This window comes from Panthera leo, chromosome B1 (assembly GCF_018350215.1).
Source record: "Panthera leo isolate Ple1 chromosome B1, P.leo_Ple1_pat1.1, whole genome shotgun sequence".
Lineage (NCBI taxonomy): Eukaryota > Metazoa > Chordata > Mammalia > Carnivora > Felidae > Panthera > Panthera leo.
In genome coordinates, this window is record NC_056682.1 from 170,817,049 (window position 1) to 170,835,293 (window position 18,245).

At 38.3% G+C, this 18,245-nt stretch overlaps 1 protein-coding gene across 3 annotated transcripts in view; it reads right to left on the reverse strand.

Moving 5' to 3' along the window:
* Nucleotides 1-1,797: 1,797 nt before the first annotated feature.
* The window catches only part of NSUN7 (NOP2/Sun RNA methyltransferase family member 7), a 52,017-nt gene continuing 35,569 nt past the window's right edge, over nt 1,798-18,245 (reverse strand). For 2 of the 3 annotated variants that reach the window (XM_042936531.1, XM_042936530.1), the window contains exons 9-12: nt 17,063-17,164; nt 11,493-11,610; nt 4,265-4,388; nt 1,798-3,407 (exon numbers count right to left, since the gene is read on the reverse strand). In XM_042936531.1, the coding sequence (XP_042792465.1) occupies nt 2,769-3,407; nt 4,265-4,388; nt 11,493-11,610; nt 17,063-17,164 (983 nt within the window). In that variant the 3' untranslated portion in view covers nt 1,798-2,768. The remainder of the gene's footprint in view (nt 3,408-4,264; nt 4,389-11,492; nt 11,611-17,062; nt 17,165-18,245) is intronic. The other variant, XM_042936532.1, reaches the window with a different exon arrangement.

Consider the following 18,245-nt stretch of genomic DNA (forward strand, 5'->3'; position numbering starts at 1 on the left):
TTATCCTGAAAGAACGTTTGGTTTTGCTTTCGGCCCCGTTTGCTGTTGACCACTTTGACACATTTAAATGTAATATGTTGTGAGAATAAACTTAGCTGCATAAAACGTCTGGCTCATTTATCTGACATCTCAGTCCTATAGATCCAGGAATGGAAATACAAGTTCAGTGTTGCCACGCTACTCATTTTGTTTTCAAATTATTCTGCTTTGCTATTGCAGGTTTCCACCTGGTTAAGAACTAGAAAGTAACTTTAAATTCTGAGTAATTAATTCATCACACTGCTCTTATCTGGTGACCAGGAAGGACCGCTGGCATCCTGAGTCACCAACGCAAGGCCTGGGTAAGCAGTCTAGTGTTAAGAAAGTCTATCTTTCATATCCTTTAAGAATCTGACGTCAAAGAATGAAGAATAAAGTTGCACAGGCACTAAATCCAAAAGCAAAGGTAGCCAGAAAAACCAGTTGAATCTGGGCTAGTTCAACTGTCAGACATGGAAGAGAAGCAGAATGTAGAGTATGTACCCATTTTTCTGGTTCCTCTTACGTTTCCGCCCCATAGTTTCTCTTTCACTCTATCAAAGGCAGTTACTCTGAAGGAACGAAATTTCATTTCGGTTTCAGGTATTATACTAGTGGTAAGTAATTTCAGATAAAATTTGCTATTGGAGAATCTAAACACCAGCAAATATATTTTAGATTTTTGCAGCACTTCCCTGTAAGAAGCTCAAGAAAGAAAAATGTCCGTGTAATCAATATTCTCCTTCACTCAATCGCTCATGTTGTCTTTATCCAAAGTATTTTTCCCTTTTTACTCCACAAAAGTACTTAAATAATTGATCACGCCCTTCTCAGAAGACTCTCAAGAAAACTACAGGCTTAATGAACCATTCAGAATCTCCATATATTTCTGAAGAGAACAGTGACAAGCGTGTTAGGTAAGATACTGAAAATAAGTGGCTTACATTGTGATGCGACACGAATCACAAGCTTCTCAGAAAATAGCCTGAACTATTCCTTCACAGTGAGAGTTTCCTTTTCAGAACATCACAGAAAATAAGGGTCTGAGACCTGCTACTCGTGGACAGTGGCATCCTTTGCAGCTTGGGGCAGGGGCAGAGCACAGGGGGAATGAGCGATTCCCTGGAAAACACTCCAGCTCTTCACCCAACAAAGTTCACGGCAGCTGCACTAGTCCCTCAGGGCACGGAGTGCTCTAAGCCAGAGCAAGAGGAGAGACACCATATCCGGAACAAAGAAATCTATCGTTTTTTATTTTTGCAGTCAGTAAAATAAGCTGAGCATTTAAAACACTTCTGGACCTGCTGAGAGTCATAATTGAGAATTCTTTGAGGATTTAAATTTCCAAGTATACGAAGGCTTGTTCCCTTTCTTCGTTGACACATTCTATGTAAATTTTTAGCTAAAATAAAGATTTATTACCAATAAAATGAAATTCGCCATTTTGTTTAGCCTCACTTCAAGTGAGAAAATAAAGGATAGGGTATTAGGCTGAGATAGACCTAAAAATTCATCTTGAAGAAGATAATAATCTACTGAAATCATGCCACCTGAATTGAACATTTAGGAATTTACATAACACTGTTCAACACGACTAGATTCTGAAAATAGAACTTTATATTCAAACGTTGTGTCTATGAACATGTTTTTAAACAATAGGTTTCATAGTTGTAACTTACTTGATTAAATGTCAAACAATTTCTGTTTCCATGATGAAAAAAAAAAAATCAATAGACCCCAAAATGATAATCATACCAATTCTTGGTAGGCAATGGATGATACATTCAAGATGAATTGACTTTTAATATAATTAACCTAGTGCTACAATATATTTTAGTTGTGCATCAGAGATGATTTACCAGTTTGATTACCGTGTACCATTTGAAATGACTTGTAGATTTTAGCATTTCACCTGATCTTTGAACAGAATCAGACATTTTTATGGATTTCTTCAATAACAGGTGTCACTTGTAGTCAACAGTTTTGCCTCTTCCTCAGAATTATTACTATTTGGATGGAAATTTGTGTACAGTCACTTTTTCACAACCATATTTGGCAGAAGGGATAGCTGATTGTGTTCAGTCTGCTCAGGATCCCAGAAGCTCTTTCGATGAGAAACCGTTTTTGCTCTGTTAACATACTTCTGAACTATGCACACCTGGAACTTCGGAACCTCCTGTTCTTCCTACTCAATCACATCACAAAAACTCATGACACCCCCCCCCCCCGCCCCGTTTAAAGAATATTTTGATATTTAAGAAAAAAATCAACCTCCATAGCAATTGAAAATGTCAAACCGCAGGTGGATACTGAAAAAGCAACATAAAGTCAGTGTGAGAGGCCAGCGTCTTTTCCGTATCTACACTCTAGTAAACCACCTCAAGTCTGTTATAAGGCAGTGTTTCCCGTCAGGAAAAATTGTTGCAGCTTTCTCTTAAAACTGGTGTCCTGAGTCCAGACTGAAAGTTAACAAGAGGGATACAAGTTCTAACAGCTGATCCTGAGTCTAAGCTGGACATTCTAGAACAGATCAGCACTGAGCTGTTGAAATGTAGGAATTCTGCTTTTGTTGAAGTGCCTACATTGTTATTTCTCACTTGTCTTAATTCTCCTGAAGTTAACAGCACCTTTAGAAGATACTAAGTGGCCAAAAGGATGAGTATCTTGTATAGGGATGGCTAACCTCAGAGAAATATCAGACTTTGAAAAAATATGAACTGCTCTTGACCCCTGTAAAAAACACAAGATGGTCAAAGCCATGGCCGAGGATGCCTGAGTAGGGAGGAAGGTAAGTTTTCTCTAGGCTTTTCCCCTCTTCTGGATATTGATGGTGAGGGAAAGTAGTTGGGCATGACAGTCTTGGGTCCAACCCAACGATAGTAAAAATGTTGAGTTGGTATCTGAGATTTGATCCCTTGGGAACCTGAAAATGGCAACATTACTGGAGGCAAAACAATCTCTACAGGTTTCAGTGCCATCACTCTGTCTTCTGGGCGAGATCTTACGAAGTTTGTCTGCCGTTCATACGGTCTGGGTTGAGCTGTGTTCTTCATAAATGTAGGCACTAAAGGATTGCTGGTGGGCTTGTTGGGTTTTCTGACTTGCGAGGAAGAACCAGCTGTAGTTGTATTTTTCTGTGGAAGAGATGTTTTTGTTGCTAATGTCTCTGACCGATTAGCATTTGCATTACTTTCTCGATTCAGGAATTCAGCAATTTTCATTTGGATGTCATTACTATCATTGGTGGGGGCTCTTGACAATGGTATTTTTGATTTCTTCTTCTTCTTCTCCCGTTTTGAAGCTTTACCCAACTCAATTCCATCCAGTAGACCCTTTGCTGCAGCACGGGCCAAAACATCTTTCACAGACACTGCCTCAGATGGGTCCCGCTACAATCAAAAGAAGCAGTTACTAAATGTAGGAGTTAACTATTGTGTATATTACAAATTTTCTCAGTGTTTCAGTAAAAATAAAAGTGTATCTTTATTACTATAAAAGAAATGGTTTTTAGGCTTGAGTCCCTAATATAGCCCATAAGCCTCAGTAAATGACTTTTTTTTAGACTTACACTTCCCCATTTGTTTTGTTTTTTGTTGCTGTTGTTTTAAGTTTTTATTTTTGAGAGAGAGAGAGAGAGCAGAGGAGGGGCAAGAGAGAGGGGGACAGAGGATCTGAAGCAGGCTCTGCAGACAGCAGACAGCCCGATGTGGGACTCAAATTCATGAACCATGAGATCATGATCTGAGCTGAAGGCAGATGCTTAACCGAGTCACCCTGGTGCCCCAAAACTTCCCCATTTGTAAATCTGACAGAAAAAAAAAAATAATTACAGAGCTTATTTTTTCCATGTGAGCTAAGATGAACTAGATGTGGCAAAATGCTTGGAGAAGTGGGGGTGGAGAGCAGGCAAGGGAGGAACCCTCAGGGGAAATAGAAAGATAGAAAAAGGGATTGGGGGGCACTGGCTGGCTCAGCCGGAAGAATGTGCAACTCTTGATGTCTTGAACGTGGAGCTTGTGGGTTCGAGCTCCACGTTGGGTGTAGAGCTTACTAAAAACATAAACTTAAAAAAAAATACGGATTTTTGTGTCACACAGTAATAATTCTTTCTCCTGTCTTTTAGCTACTTATGAAATAAACACACCATTACAAAATGTTCACAAAGTTCCTAGGTTCCTCTTTATGAGGCTTTGTTGTTTCTTAATTCTTAACAAAGTATAACATGGTTTGGGATTTTCCCCCTTACCTCCCTTGTTAGAACAGAAAGAAAACAACCATTGGTAATTTCAGATGGTTCCATTCTGAAAAACTTATCAGTAGACAAATGTATTTCCTTTAAGGAGCACAGTGGAAGGACAGGAGGACTAAGCCTGCAGGAAATAGGAGCACACAGGAAATAGTTAGAATGGCTCATTTGCCAATCGAGAGAGACACTAGATTGCAACAATTTTTCTTCTGTTGTGTTTTCTAATCATTTAAACAAAAATTCCCAATAAGCCTAAAATGCTAAAGCATCATAATATTATTATAAATTAAAAGCTCTAATATTTCATGTTCAGAATTTATCATGCTTGCCAAGGCTTCCATCTCTAAACATCTATGCCAAGAATACCAGCCTTTCCACAAATTAAAAACTCTTTTCCAACTCAGTATGTTAACAAAAAGACTTCTATCAAAACCGGTAAATACACAGAGTAATCACAAAGGTGGAACAGAAAAAAATCCTTTACTTTCACATGTCAAAATACAAAAAGTATATCTTCCTTCCTCTGGTTACTTTTTGCACAATTACAATATAAAAATATGGCCCGTCATTTTCACTACATTATTCTTCTCAACTACTTTTTGAGTATTAACGGATGCGTTATGTAGTGCTCAAGAAAGCATATAACAAAAGACTTGGTGTAAGGTCTCTAATCACTATTATGTGTAAGGTAACATTTTGGTTTTTATATTTACTATTTAATTTCTCATTCAGTAGTAATAAATAATAATTCTTATATTCCCATGCTTTTACAATTAAAATATATTTAATCAAGGCAATAAATATTTTCCCATATAAGTTAAAATATCAGGAACTCTTATTAATAATTTTATATATTCTGAAATTTTTTAAAACCATTTTTTTCAAGTTTTTATTTAAATTCCAGTCAGTTAACATACAATATAATGTTAGTTTCAGGTACAGAACTTAGTGATTTAAAATCATTTTAAATTTATATTCATTCACTATTTGCCTACTATGTGCAAGGCATATAAAGATCAATTCTCAATAGTTTACAATTTGGTTGGAGAAACTAATCAGTTTATTAAATTTTTTTTAATGTTTATTTTTGAGAGAGAGCGCGCGCGCGCGCGCATGAGTGGAGGAGGGGCAGAGAGAGAGGGAGACACGGAATCCGAAGCAGGCTCCAGGCTCCGAGCTGTCAGCACAGAGCCGGACGTGGGGCTCGAACCACGAACCGTGAGAACGTGACCTGAGCCGAAGTCAGACGCCCAACCGACTGAGCCACCCAGGTGCCCCCTAATCAGTTTGTAATAATATAAAGAAGGCCCAATAAGAATGCCGAGCCAAGGAGAGACAAAATGAGGTAGTAATACAGAATAAGGCCCAATTAACTCTGGCCACAGGATAGCGCACGTGGAGACTCCACAGAGGAAGAGCCACTGGTACTGTGTCTTGAAGGGTAAGTTTCCCATAAGGTAAAGAAGGTATTTCTAGGCAGAAAGAAGGAAGGAAACAAAAGAAAGAAGGAAACAAAAACACAAGTGTCATAAAAATGTTCAAGGTGCAGCAAGTATTTCCATGTGGCTGGGACATAAGGTGAGTAAAGGGATGCAGAGGTCACTTAGGATGCAGGCAGACACATGACCTCAAGTGACATGCCAAAAGTGGCACAGAAGGTGGTGCTTAATAAATGTTTATGCTGAACTCAGCTGAAGTATAATAGCTGTGTAGGTACTAAAGGCAAGAGAGCTAGTCCCTCCTCTCACCAACCTTGTAACCAACAAACCGAATTTCTGAGGCCTATTTACATATTCTACATAAATAGAAATCATCAAAAACAATTTGTTCACATAAGGTAAAAAAATTCTTAGGAAAAATAATGATTTCTTAACAAGTTGGACATACTTAGTTCCAAAATGTAAATATGAAGGTTGGGATTTTGTCAATTTTAATTTATTAACATATTCTTAGCACCTAGAAGAGTGTCTGGTACACAGTAAGTATTCAGTTAGTGTTTAATAAATATGATATATTTTAGCTATATATGCTGTCTTTGCTGATGGTAATAATCCTAATTAAGATTGGTTGAGTTACCTTACAATTACCCCCACATAACAAATTTATTTCTAAACTCCAGGTTATAGGCCATTTCTTTGAATAATAAAGGAAGTTCATATCCAGTCTCGTGGATATCTGACTTAGATGATGTTTGGGATTTATGCAGTTGATATTTAGGTGAGATTTTGGATTTAGAATTGATCCTGGAATGGGTGAGGACTTGAGGATATTGGGGTGAGTTGAATGTATTTCACACATGAGACAGACATCAATTGCGGGGGGGGTGTGCAGAGTGGACTATTGGGGGCTGAATTGTGTCCTCCCCAAAATTCATGTCCACCCAAAACCCAGAATGTGCCCTTATTTGGAAATAGCGTCTTTGCAGATATTTAAGAGGAGGTAATACTGGAGTAGAGTAGACCCTAAGTCCAATATTGGTGTCCCTATAAGGAGAGAGGACACAGAGACACACAGGGGAAGAGGGCCACGTGAAGACAGAGACAGAGGTTAGAGTGACACAGCTACAGGCCAAGGACACTAAAGATTGCTAGTGAACACCAGAAGCTGGGAGAGGCATAAAACAGATTCTTCCTCAGAGGCCCCAGAAGCCAACAACCCTGCCAACACCTGACATTCATTCGGACTTCTGGTCTCCAGAACTGTGAGAGAATAAATTTCTCTTGCTATAAGTCACCAAGTTTGGGATAGTTTGTTGTGGGAGCCTAGGAAAATAAGACACATGGCAAAAGGAATTTTGCAAATGTAATTAAGGTCTCTTAACCTTAAGCTATGCATGTTATCAGGATGGACCTGACCTAATCACATGAGCCCTTTAAATACAGGTCTATAGGGGTTCTTGGAAGATGGTAGTGGAATAGGAGGCCCCTAGGCTTGCCTTGTCCCACGAATACAATTAGATACCTATCAAATCATCCTAAATACTCCAGAAATCAATCTGAAAACTGGCAGAACAAACTCCACAACCAAAGGCAGAGAAGAGGCTACAAAGTAGGAAGCGCGGAGATTTGGCTTGGGAGAGAAATGGATCATGGTGCTGCAGTGGGTTGGGAGCTGTAATCTCAGAGAAGGGTGAAGGACAAACCAGCACACGGAAATGTACAGGAGAGACAAATCCCCATAGCAGTGGACTTGGAAAGTGAAAGGGCCTAAATTTTGTGAGTTCTTTTAACCAGCAAGGCTTAGAGCCTGGAGTTTTAAAGGAGTTTTAAAAGAGAGCTTGAGGACACTGGGGCTGCTCTTGGAGAGAAAGCAGGCAAAAACAGCAATCTGAAGAGTGCCTGGGCCACAGAGCGAGGAGGTTATTTGCTCATCTTGGAGCCTCTCCCGGATAGGCAGCATTCAATGGAGAGACCCCTCCAGGAACAAAGACACTGGCCAGTGTCATTTCCCTCCGCAGCCCCTCAACATGAGCACAGGGCCACCTGCAGGTACCAGTACGGCACCAACACTGGACACTTGCTACCTGACTTGCTTAAACCAAGCCCTGCCCCCTTGCCATCTGGAAGAACTGCCCTTTCCAGTCATGCTCGCCTCCGTCTCAGTGTGGTAGGCCCCCTCCTCTAGAAGACTGGCCCAAACCCCTACTGACACCGCATCTCCTGACCCAGGTGTTTTGGTGAGGCCTCAGTTCTGGTGACAGTGGAGATATATCTCATTTCCCAAGCAGATCAGAGCACACCTAACTAAAATGCACCATATTCAGGCCAGGAACCAAACACTGCCCACAACAGGCACAGAGAGTCTCTGCAGATAACTGGCCTGATGGATAAAGCAGTCAGGACACAACAGCAGAGCACACACAACACATTGGAGACACTCCCAGAAGTGCCAGGCCCTGGGGAAAAGGGGACCCTACACTGCAGGGCATTATAGGACCTCTTCTTCATAAAGCTATTACCCTCAAGAACAGGAGACGTAGCTAACTTTCCTAACACAGAGAAATAGGCACAGAGACTTAGACAAAATGAGAAGACAGAGGAATTTGTCCCAAATGAAAGAACAAGAGAAGGTGACAGCTGGAGATATAAGTGAAACAGAGTAACAAGCCTGATGGAGAACTTAAAGCAATGATCATAAGGATACTCACTGGACCACACCAAGGCATACTGTTGTTTATTATTAATATTGTTTTAAGTAGGCTCCACACCCAACATAGGGCTCAAACTTACAACCCCAAGATCAAGAGTTGCATGCTCTACTGACTGAGCCAGCCAGGCACTCCACCAACACATTGTAATTAAAATGGTAAAATATAGTGATAAAACAATATTAAAAGCAGCAAGACAAGACAATTTCATACAAAGGAAACCCCGTAAGGCTATTAATGGCTTTTTCTGCAGAAACTTGCCAAGCCAGAAAGGAATGGCATGATATATTCAGAGTGCTGAATGGGAAAAACCTGCAGCCAAGAATACTCTATCCAGCAAGGCTGCAATTCAGAACCAAAGGAGAGATAGAGTTTCCCAAACAAAAACTAAAGGAGTTTGTGACAATTAAACCAGTCCTGCAAGAAATACTAAAGAGGACTCTCGGAATGGAAAGGAAAGGCCAATAATGACAGTATGAAGGTAGGAAACACCAAAGCAGCAAAAATGAATACTTCTTTAAAAATTCAGTGAAGGAACCCACAAAATAGAAGGATGTAAAATATGATGCCATAAACCTGAACCATGGGGAAGACAGGAGTAAAGAAAGGGTTCAAACTGAAACAACCATCAACCTACTGTAGACTGCTACAGCAGAAGATGTTATACACAAACCTAACAGTATCAAAAACCACTAATAGGCAAAGAATAAAGAGATAGAAGTCCAAATTATCACTAAAGAAAACCAGCAATCCATGAAAGAGAGAATGACAAGAACAAGAAAATCTTCAGAAACAACCACAAAACAAGTAATACAATGGCAGTAAAGACATATGTATCAATAATTACTTTGAATGGAAAAAACGTTCCAATCACAAGACACAGGGTGATAGAATGGATAAAAAACCAGACCCATCTATATGCTGCCTACAAGAGACCAATTTCAGACCTAAAGACACCTGCAGATTGAAAGTGAGGGGGTAGAAAAACATTTATGGTGCAAACAGATGTCAAAAGAAAGCCAGAGGGGCGGGGCACCTGGGTGGCTCAGTTGGTTAAGCAGTTAAGCATCAGACTCTTGGTTTCGGCACAGCTCATGATCTCATGGTTCGTGGGTTTGAGCCCCATATCAGAATCTGCGCTGGCAGCAAAAAGCCTGCCTGGGATTCTCTGTCTCCCGCTCACTCTGTTTCTGTCTCTGTCTCTGTCTCTCAAAATAAATTAATTAAAAAAAGAAAGCCAGAGTAGCAATACTTTCATCAGACAAAATTGACTTTAAAACAAAGACTATAACAAGAGGCAAAGAAGGACACCATATAATAATAGAGGGGGCAATCCAACAAGAAGATACAACAATTGTAAACATTATGCACCCAACGTGAAAGCACCCAAATACATAAAAGTTAATAACAAATTTAAAGGAGCTAATCTCTAAGGAACATAGATGCAAAAATTCTCAACAAAATACTAGCAAACTGAATCCAACAATACATTTAAAATATCATTCACCGCAATGAAGTGGGATTTATTCCTTGGTTGCCAGGGTGGTTCACTATTTGCAAATAATCAACATAATACATTACATCAATAAGAAAAAGGATAAGAACCATAAGATCATTTCAACAGATGCAGAAAAAGCATTTGACAAAGTACAATATCCATGCATGATAAAAACCCTCAACAAAGATTTAAAGGGAAAACACCTCAACATAATAAAGGCCATATATGAAAAACCCATAGCTAATGTCATCCTCAATGGGGAACTGAGAGCTTTAACCCTAAGATCAGAAAGAGGACAAGAATGTCACTCTCAGCACTTTTATTCAACATCGTACTGGACATCTTTTTTTTTTTTAATGTCTATTTTTTGAGAGAGAGTGTGAGTGGGGGATGGGCAGAGAGAGGGAGACACAGAATCCGAAGCAGGCTCCAGGCTCTGAGCTGTCAGCACAGAGCCCAATGCAGGGCTCGAACTCATGAGCTGTGAAATCATGACCTGAGCCGAAGTCAGTCGCTCAACCGACTGAGCCACCCAGGCGCCCCCCTTTTATTTTTTTAAGTTTATTTCTTTATTTATTTTGAGGGGGAGAGAGAGATAGAGAGGGAAGGGGCAGAAAGACAGGGAGAGAGAGAGAGAGAGAGAGAGAGAGAGAGAATCCCAAGCAGGCTCCACAGAACCCAACATGGGTCTCAATGTCACCAACCATGACATCATGACCTGAGCCAAAACCAAGAGTTGGACGCTTAAACAACTGAGCCACCCAGGTGCCCCAAGGTGTCATATATTTTTAGATCTATTCCTTATTTTGATGTCCACAGTTTAGATGGAATATTATTGCTTATCCTCTCTACCTCTATTTTATTGTAGCATTTTACCCAGAAGCTACCTGAATTGTTTAGGCTATTTTTACCTCAGTCCTTGTGAGGGACAAAGGCTACAAGGAGCTTAGAAATGTGTTTTCAGGTAATAAACATCCAATTAAATAATTTTGCTTTTCCTTTCTTTTTTGTGTAGTTGTTAAACTTATTTTGACAGAGGGTGTGTGTGTGCAAGCGAAAGAGGAACAGAGAGAGGGGGAGAGAGAGAGAATCCCAGGCAGACTTCATGCTCAGTGCCGATTATGCAGGTCTCGATCTCACGACCATGAGTCCATGACCACAAGATCATGACCTAAACCAGTATCAAGAGACAGACACTTAACCAACTGAGCCACCCAGGTGCCCCTCTGTCTCCTTTCTAAGTTTATTTTATATACTTATTTTTCTTGTACTGCACTGAGGCATAAATGTATAACTCGGGATATAAAGTTCAGGCCCAATTTATCCAGAAATCAATCAACTCAAAGCCAAAATGCATTTAGCTTTACCAACGATAACAACAAAAAGAATTTTTAGTAGTACAAGAGAATGCTCATGCCAATCCATCATAAAGACTACAGAATCTGTTATAGTTGTAAGAAATTAGGTTGTTTGGTCATGTTAAAGTATAACAAGAAGGATGTGGAACGTCTTTAAATAACTTAAAAATCATAATCATTCATGCTCAGAATATTTGAGTTCAGAGCAATCCTTTCCTTTCTTACCTATAAGGTTGTACTTTAATCCCATGGTCTTGAAATTCCAGTGCTTTCTTAACAACACCTTCATTTTCTTCTGGATAAACTGAACACGTGCAATAAACAACTGCTTGAGCTTTAGTAACTGTATGCAAAGAAGGTGGTAATTAATAATAATGGCCCCATTAACAATCCTAAACAGACTTATGTTTCCAAACATCTGTTTGATACTAATACCACATGGTTTTGATGGGAATGATTTCCATAGATGCTTGCATTATTCCCCTCTTCAAAACATGTATTAGTAACGTAGTCTGTGGCCAATAAGTAAAGTAAATCTAACTGAATTGTATGGAAATTGAATTTTTTTTTCTCTCAAGTTTTTATATAAATTCCAGTTAACACACAGTGTAATAGTTTCAGGTGAAGAATTTAGTGATTCATCACTTACATATAATACTCAGTGCTCACCACAAGTGCATTCCTTAATCCCCCTCACCCATTTATCCTATTCCCCTGCCCACCTCCCCTCCAGTAACCATCAGTTTGTTCTCTATAGTGAAGAATCTGTTTTATGGTTTGTCTCTCTCTTCCCCCCCACCCCGTTCATTTGTTTTGCTTCTTAAATTCCACATGAGTGAAATCATATGGTATTTGTCTTTCTTTGACTGACTTATTTCACTTAGCATTATACTCTCTAGCTCCATCCACATCATTGCAAATGGCAAGACTTCATTTTTTATGGCTGAGTAATATGCCATTGTGTGTGTATGTATAGCTATAGATGATACAGATATAGATATAGATGCCACATCTTCTGTATCCATTCATCAGTCAATGGACATTTGGGCTCTTTCCATAGTTTAGCTATAGTTGGTAATGCTGCTATAAACATCAGGGTGCACGTATCCCTTCAAATCAGTATTTTTGTATCTTTTGGGTAAATAGTGTAGTGGCTGGATCATAGGGTAGTTCTATTTTTAACTTTTCAAGGAAACTCCATACTGTTTTCCACAGTGGCTGCACCACTTTGCATTTCTACCAACAGTGCAAGAGGGTTCCCCTTTCTCCACATCCTCACCAACACCTGTTGTTTCCTGTGTTGTTCATTTTAGCCATTCTGACTAAATGATTTAGTATTTAGACATATTTGTATTTCCTTGATAGTGGGGATGTTGAGCATCTTTTCATGTGTCTGTTAGCCATCTGGATATCTTCTTTGGAAAACTGTCTGTTCGTGTCCTTTTTTACCCATTTCTTAACTATATTATTTGGTTTTTGGGTGTTGATTTTGATAAGTTCTTTATAGATTTTGGATACTAACCCTTTATTAGATATGTCATTTGCAAATATCTTCTCCCATTCTGAAAGCTGTCTTTTAGTTTTGTTGATGGTTTCCTTTGCTGTGCAGAAGCTTTTTTATCCTGATGAAGTACCAATAGTTTATTTTTGCGTTTGTGTCCCTTGCCTCAGGCGACCTATCTAACAAGAAGTTGCTATGTCTGAAGTCAAAGAGGTTACTGCCTGTGTTCTCCAATAGGATTTTGATGGTTTCCTGTCTCACATTTACATCTTTCATCCATTTTCAATTTATTTTTATGTGTGGTGTAAGAAAGTGGCCCAGTTTCATTCTTTTGCATGTTGCTGTCTAGTTTTCTTAACACCATTTGTTGAAGAGACTGTCTTTTTCTCATTGGCTTTTTCCCATTCTTTCCTGCTTTGTTGAAGTTTAGTTGACCTATCATGGTCAACTTCTGGGTTTTCTATTCTATTCTATTGATCTATGTGTCTATTTTTGTGCCAGTACCTGTTTTACTACAGCTTGAATATAATATCGCTTGAAGTCCAGAATTTTTGCTGTCTCCAGCTTTGCTTTGCTTTGCTTTTTCAAGATTGCTTTGGCTATTCGGAGTCTTTTGTGGTTCCAGATAAATTTTAGGATTCTTTGTTCTAGCTCTGTGAAAACTTCTGGTGGTATTTTGATTAGGATTGCATTAAATGTGTATCTTGCTTTGGGTATCATAGACATTTTAACAATATTTGTTCTTCCAATCCATGAGCATGGATTGTTTTTCCATTTCTTTGTGTCATCTTCAATTTCTTTCATCAGTGTTTTATAGTTTTCAGAGTATATATATTTTACATCTTTGGTTAGGTTTATTCCCAGGTATCTTATGGCTTTTGGTGCAATTCCTTAATCAATTCCTTAATTTCTCTTTCTGCTGTTCATTATTGGTGTTTAGAAATGGAACAGAATTCTGGGGCGCCTGGTTGGCGCAGTCGGTTAAGCGTCCGACTTCAGCCAGGTCACGATCTCGCGGTCCGTGAGTTCGAGCCCCGCGTCAGGCTCTGGGCTGATGGCTCGGAGCCTGGAGCCTGTTTCCGATTCTGTGTCTCCCTCTCTCTCTGCCCCTCCCCCGTTCATGCTCTGTCTCTCTCTGTCCCAAAAATAAATAAAAAACGTTGAAAAAAAAATTAAAAAAAAAAAAAAAAAAGAAATGGAACAGAATTCTGTACATTTGTTTTGTATCCTGAAACTTTAGTGAATTCATGTATCAGTTCTAGTAATTTTTTGGTGAGTCTTTTGGGTCTTCTATATAGACTATCATGTCATCTGCAAATAGTGCAAGTTTGACTTCTTTCTTGCTGATTTACATGCCTTTTTACTTCTTTTTGTTGTCTGATTGCTAAGGCTAGGACTTCTAGTACTATGTTAAATAGCAGTGGTGAGAGTAGACATCCTTGTCTTTTTCCTGACCATAGAGGAAAAGCTCTGTCTTTCCCCATTAAGGATGATATTAGTTGTGGGTTTTATATATGTGGCCTTTATTCTGTTGAGGTATGTCCCCTCTAAATCTACTTATTGAAGGTTTTTATCATGAATAATGTATTTTGTCAAATGTTTTTCCTGCATCTATTGAGAGGATCATATGGTTCTCATCCTTTCTTTTATTAATGTAGTATATCATGTTGATTGATTTGCCAATGTTAAACCACCCTTGCAGCCCAGGAGTAAATCCCTCTTCACCGTGGTGAATGATTCTTTTAATGTAGTGTTGAATTCGATTCACTAGCATTTTGTTGACAATTTAGTTAGGTATCCATATTCATCAGGGATATTGGCCTGTAGTTCTCTTTATTTTTTTAACATTTATTTTTGAGAGAGACAGAGCACAAGCATAGGAGGGGCATAGAGAAAGGGAGACACAGAATCCAAAGCAGTCTCCAGGCTCTGAACTGTCAGCACAGAACCTGATGAGGGGCCCAAACCCACGAACTGTAGGATCATGACTTGAGCTGAAGTTGGACACTTAACTGACTGAGCCACTTGGGTAGCCCTGTAGTTCTCTTTTTTAGTGGAGCCTTTATCTGGTTTTGGAATCAGGGTAATGCTGGCCTCATACAAAAGGTTTGGAAGTTTTCCTTCAATTTATATTTTTTTGAGCAGTTTGAGAAGAATACATATTAACTCTTTTTTAAATGTTTGGTAGATTCCTCCTATGAAGCCAGCTGGCCATGGACTTTGTTTATTGGGAGATTTTTGATTATTGATTCAATTTCTTTGCTGGTTATTGGTCTATTCAAGTTTTCTATTTCTTCCTGTGTCAGTTTTGGTAGTTTATATGTTTCTAGGAATTTATTGATTTCTTCCAGATTGTCCAATTTGTTGGCATATAGTTTTCCTAATATTCTCTTATTATTTCTGTGGTGTTGGTTGTTACTTCTCCCGTCTTACTTGTGATTTTGTTTATTTGGGTGCTTTCTCTTTTTTTCTTGATAAGTTTTGTTAGGGGTGTATCAATTTTATTAATTTTTTTCAAAGAACCAGTTCCTGGTTTCATTGATCTGTTTGGAAATTGAAAACACAATCAACGTGACTGACCTAGTTACAAACACAAACAAATAATAGTGCAGATTACCATGAGCTTGATACTTCAGCCATTCTCCCACAAGTCATATCACATAACTAGTTAAAAGGACTGTAGAAACAGATGCGAATCACAATTATGTTACTTACTGCTATATGATGCTGGGAAAATTACTTAAAACTCTCAGATTTTTCATCTGTGAGATAATACTACTACCTGGAACTCACTCGTTTATTCACCCATATCAAGCACCTACTATAAGCTAAGCACTATTCTAGCATCTAAGATACATAGACAAAAATCCCTGCCCTTGGGGAGATTCTTCGCCATGTTTTATTGATATGATAAGACACAGATACATCGGAAAATCATATAGTATCTTTAGGGGTTGATAAACAGTGTAGAGAAAAAGTAGGGATGGAGGATAGTTGTAGGTGATAATACTGTAATTTTAAACAAAGTAGAGAAAGCATCAAAAAATTATTTACCAACTTTCTAATCTTCCAACTAACTTATTTCATATATCATATATATATATATATACATGTACGTATTATCATATTATCACAAAGCCTGACACAGGGCTCGAACTCACGGACCACAAGATCATGACCTGAGCTGAAGTTGGCCACCCAACCAACTGAGCCACCCAGGCGCCCCTACATATTATCATATTTAAATTAATGTTTATTAGAGCATCAACTAAAAAAGCAGACCTGCTCTGTGCTTACCATTTGCCTTATTTCTACCTCATTATGTTATATCTTTATGTACTGAATTATCTATACCTGTATACTTATCTTTGAGCCTTCGGAGATCAGGATTTATTCACACTCATATCCCTAACATCCAACATAATGCCTGACCCAGAGTAGGCACTTGATAAACATGCACTGAATTAATAATAGTTTATGTAATTTCTCAGAGACTTCTCCATTTTCCATATCCATATCCATTTGAGGGCAATGCTCCTCAAAATCTAAATGGTACTCAAATCTAAATGGAGTGATTGAAACAATAAAATAAATACCTAAAGACCTCATTTACTCAGACTTCAACTTACTCAGGCTTTATTTATAATTGTACTTCTCTATTAATCTCTATTTAACACTAAGAGACTTAAGAGTTTGATTCAAATTTGGATTGTAGAATATGGCCAGGCACAATGACAACAGAAAAATTACATCAAATAAGAAGCCAAAGAAAAGAAACAGAGAAAATAAAACTGTTCCATCATGGATATACATAATTATTTTACTCCAGCATTAAGCAACTGTCCTTGCTAACCTATGCTACAAATGATAGTACAACATCTATTTTTAAAAGACGGGTTGAGGGGCGCCTGGGTGGCTCAGTCGGTTGAGCATCTGACTTCGGCTCAGGTCATGATCTCACAGTCTGTGAGTTCGAGCCCCGTGTCAGGCTCTGTGCTGACAGCTCGGAGCCTGGAGCCTGCTTCGGATTCTGTGTCTCCCTCTCTCTCTGCCCCACCCCTGCTCATGCTCTGTCTCTCTGTCTCAAAAATAAATAAAAACATTTAAAAAAATAATAAAAGACAGGTTGAATTGGTAAAAATAAATACTTTGATATTGGAAGGTGCTAAGTCTGAGTGTTCTGGAAAATTCACTTATGGCTCACACTTCATTGCCTGATTATAATAGATAAATGAAGTATTAATGTTTCTAAGATTTACAATGTATTTTAAGATTGAACTGATAATAAACTTACATTTCATTGCATGTGTTAGCTGTTCATATTGCTGTTGAACAAGAATGTGAAGTTTATCTTCTGATGTACCTCCTTGAGAGAAATCTTTAAGTAAACCTGTATCTAAAAGCAAAGAAATACTTTTAAATATATCACTATTAGGTGTTTTTCATATATTGCTATAATCACATTGTTTAATTTTTCAATCATTTCCCCTATTTTCTTTAAATGTTCATTTATTTTTGAGAGAGACAGAGTGTAAGGGGAAGGGAAAAGAGAGAGGGAACCACAGAATCTGAAGCAGGTTCCAGGCTCTGAGCTGTCAGCACAGAGCTGGACGTGGGGCCTGAACTCATGAACAGGGAGATCATGACCTAAGCCGAAGTTAGATGGTTAACCAACTGAGCCACCCAGGCGCCCCAACCATTTCCCCTATTAATAATATTAATATATTAATAAATATTTAATATTAATATTTAATAAATATTTAATATTAATATATTAATAAATATTAATAATATTTATTAAAACTAAATAAAGAGTATTATAAAAACGCTGAGTCAAAATTAAAAAACGAAATAAGGGTAATTTTGTTTAGTTTGGTTTTAGTATTGTTTTTCTTTCTTCTTTAAGTTCTTCTGAGATAGTCATCCTACAAGCTAACTTAGATTAGGTTCTGTCATTTAGGCACAGAAGCGAGAATGCTGTAGGTGTGGAGCCTAATAGAGGAAAAGAAAAAAGATTTATTTCCAAGGCAGAAACTGATGAGCTATAATCAGAGCTGAGTAGGAAAGACCACAAAAGGATACAGTTAAAAACATTAACTTACCGAAAGAAATTTTGGAAGGAAAGAATTCAGAGAAGTAAATCTAGTCTACATAGATTAAGAAACAGATCAAGAAGCTCTTAAAGTAACTTAAAAATTTTTCAAAACATACTTCTTGATAATATTAACTAGGATGTATTGAATACTACTTTGTATACAGTATTTTATTTGTCAACCCCCTGAAACATTATTATCCCTTTTAACATTAAGAAAACTGTTCAAACATACATTAAACCACTTATCTGAGGTCATATAGCTACTAGGTGAAGAGCCATATTTTAGCTCAGAAATCTGACCAGAGTCCAAACTTCTAACTTCTCTTTATTCTGCCTCTCAGTAAGTCCCTGGAGTAGGAGAGCCAATTATTTATGCCATATA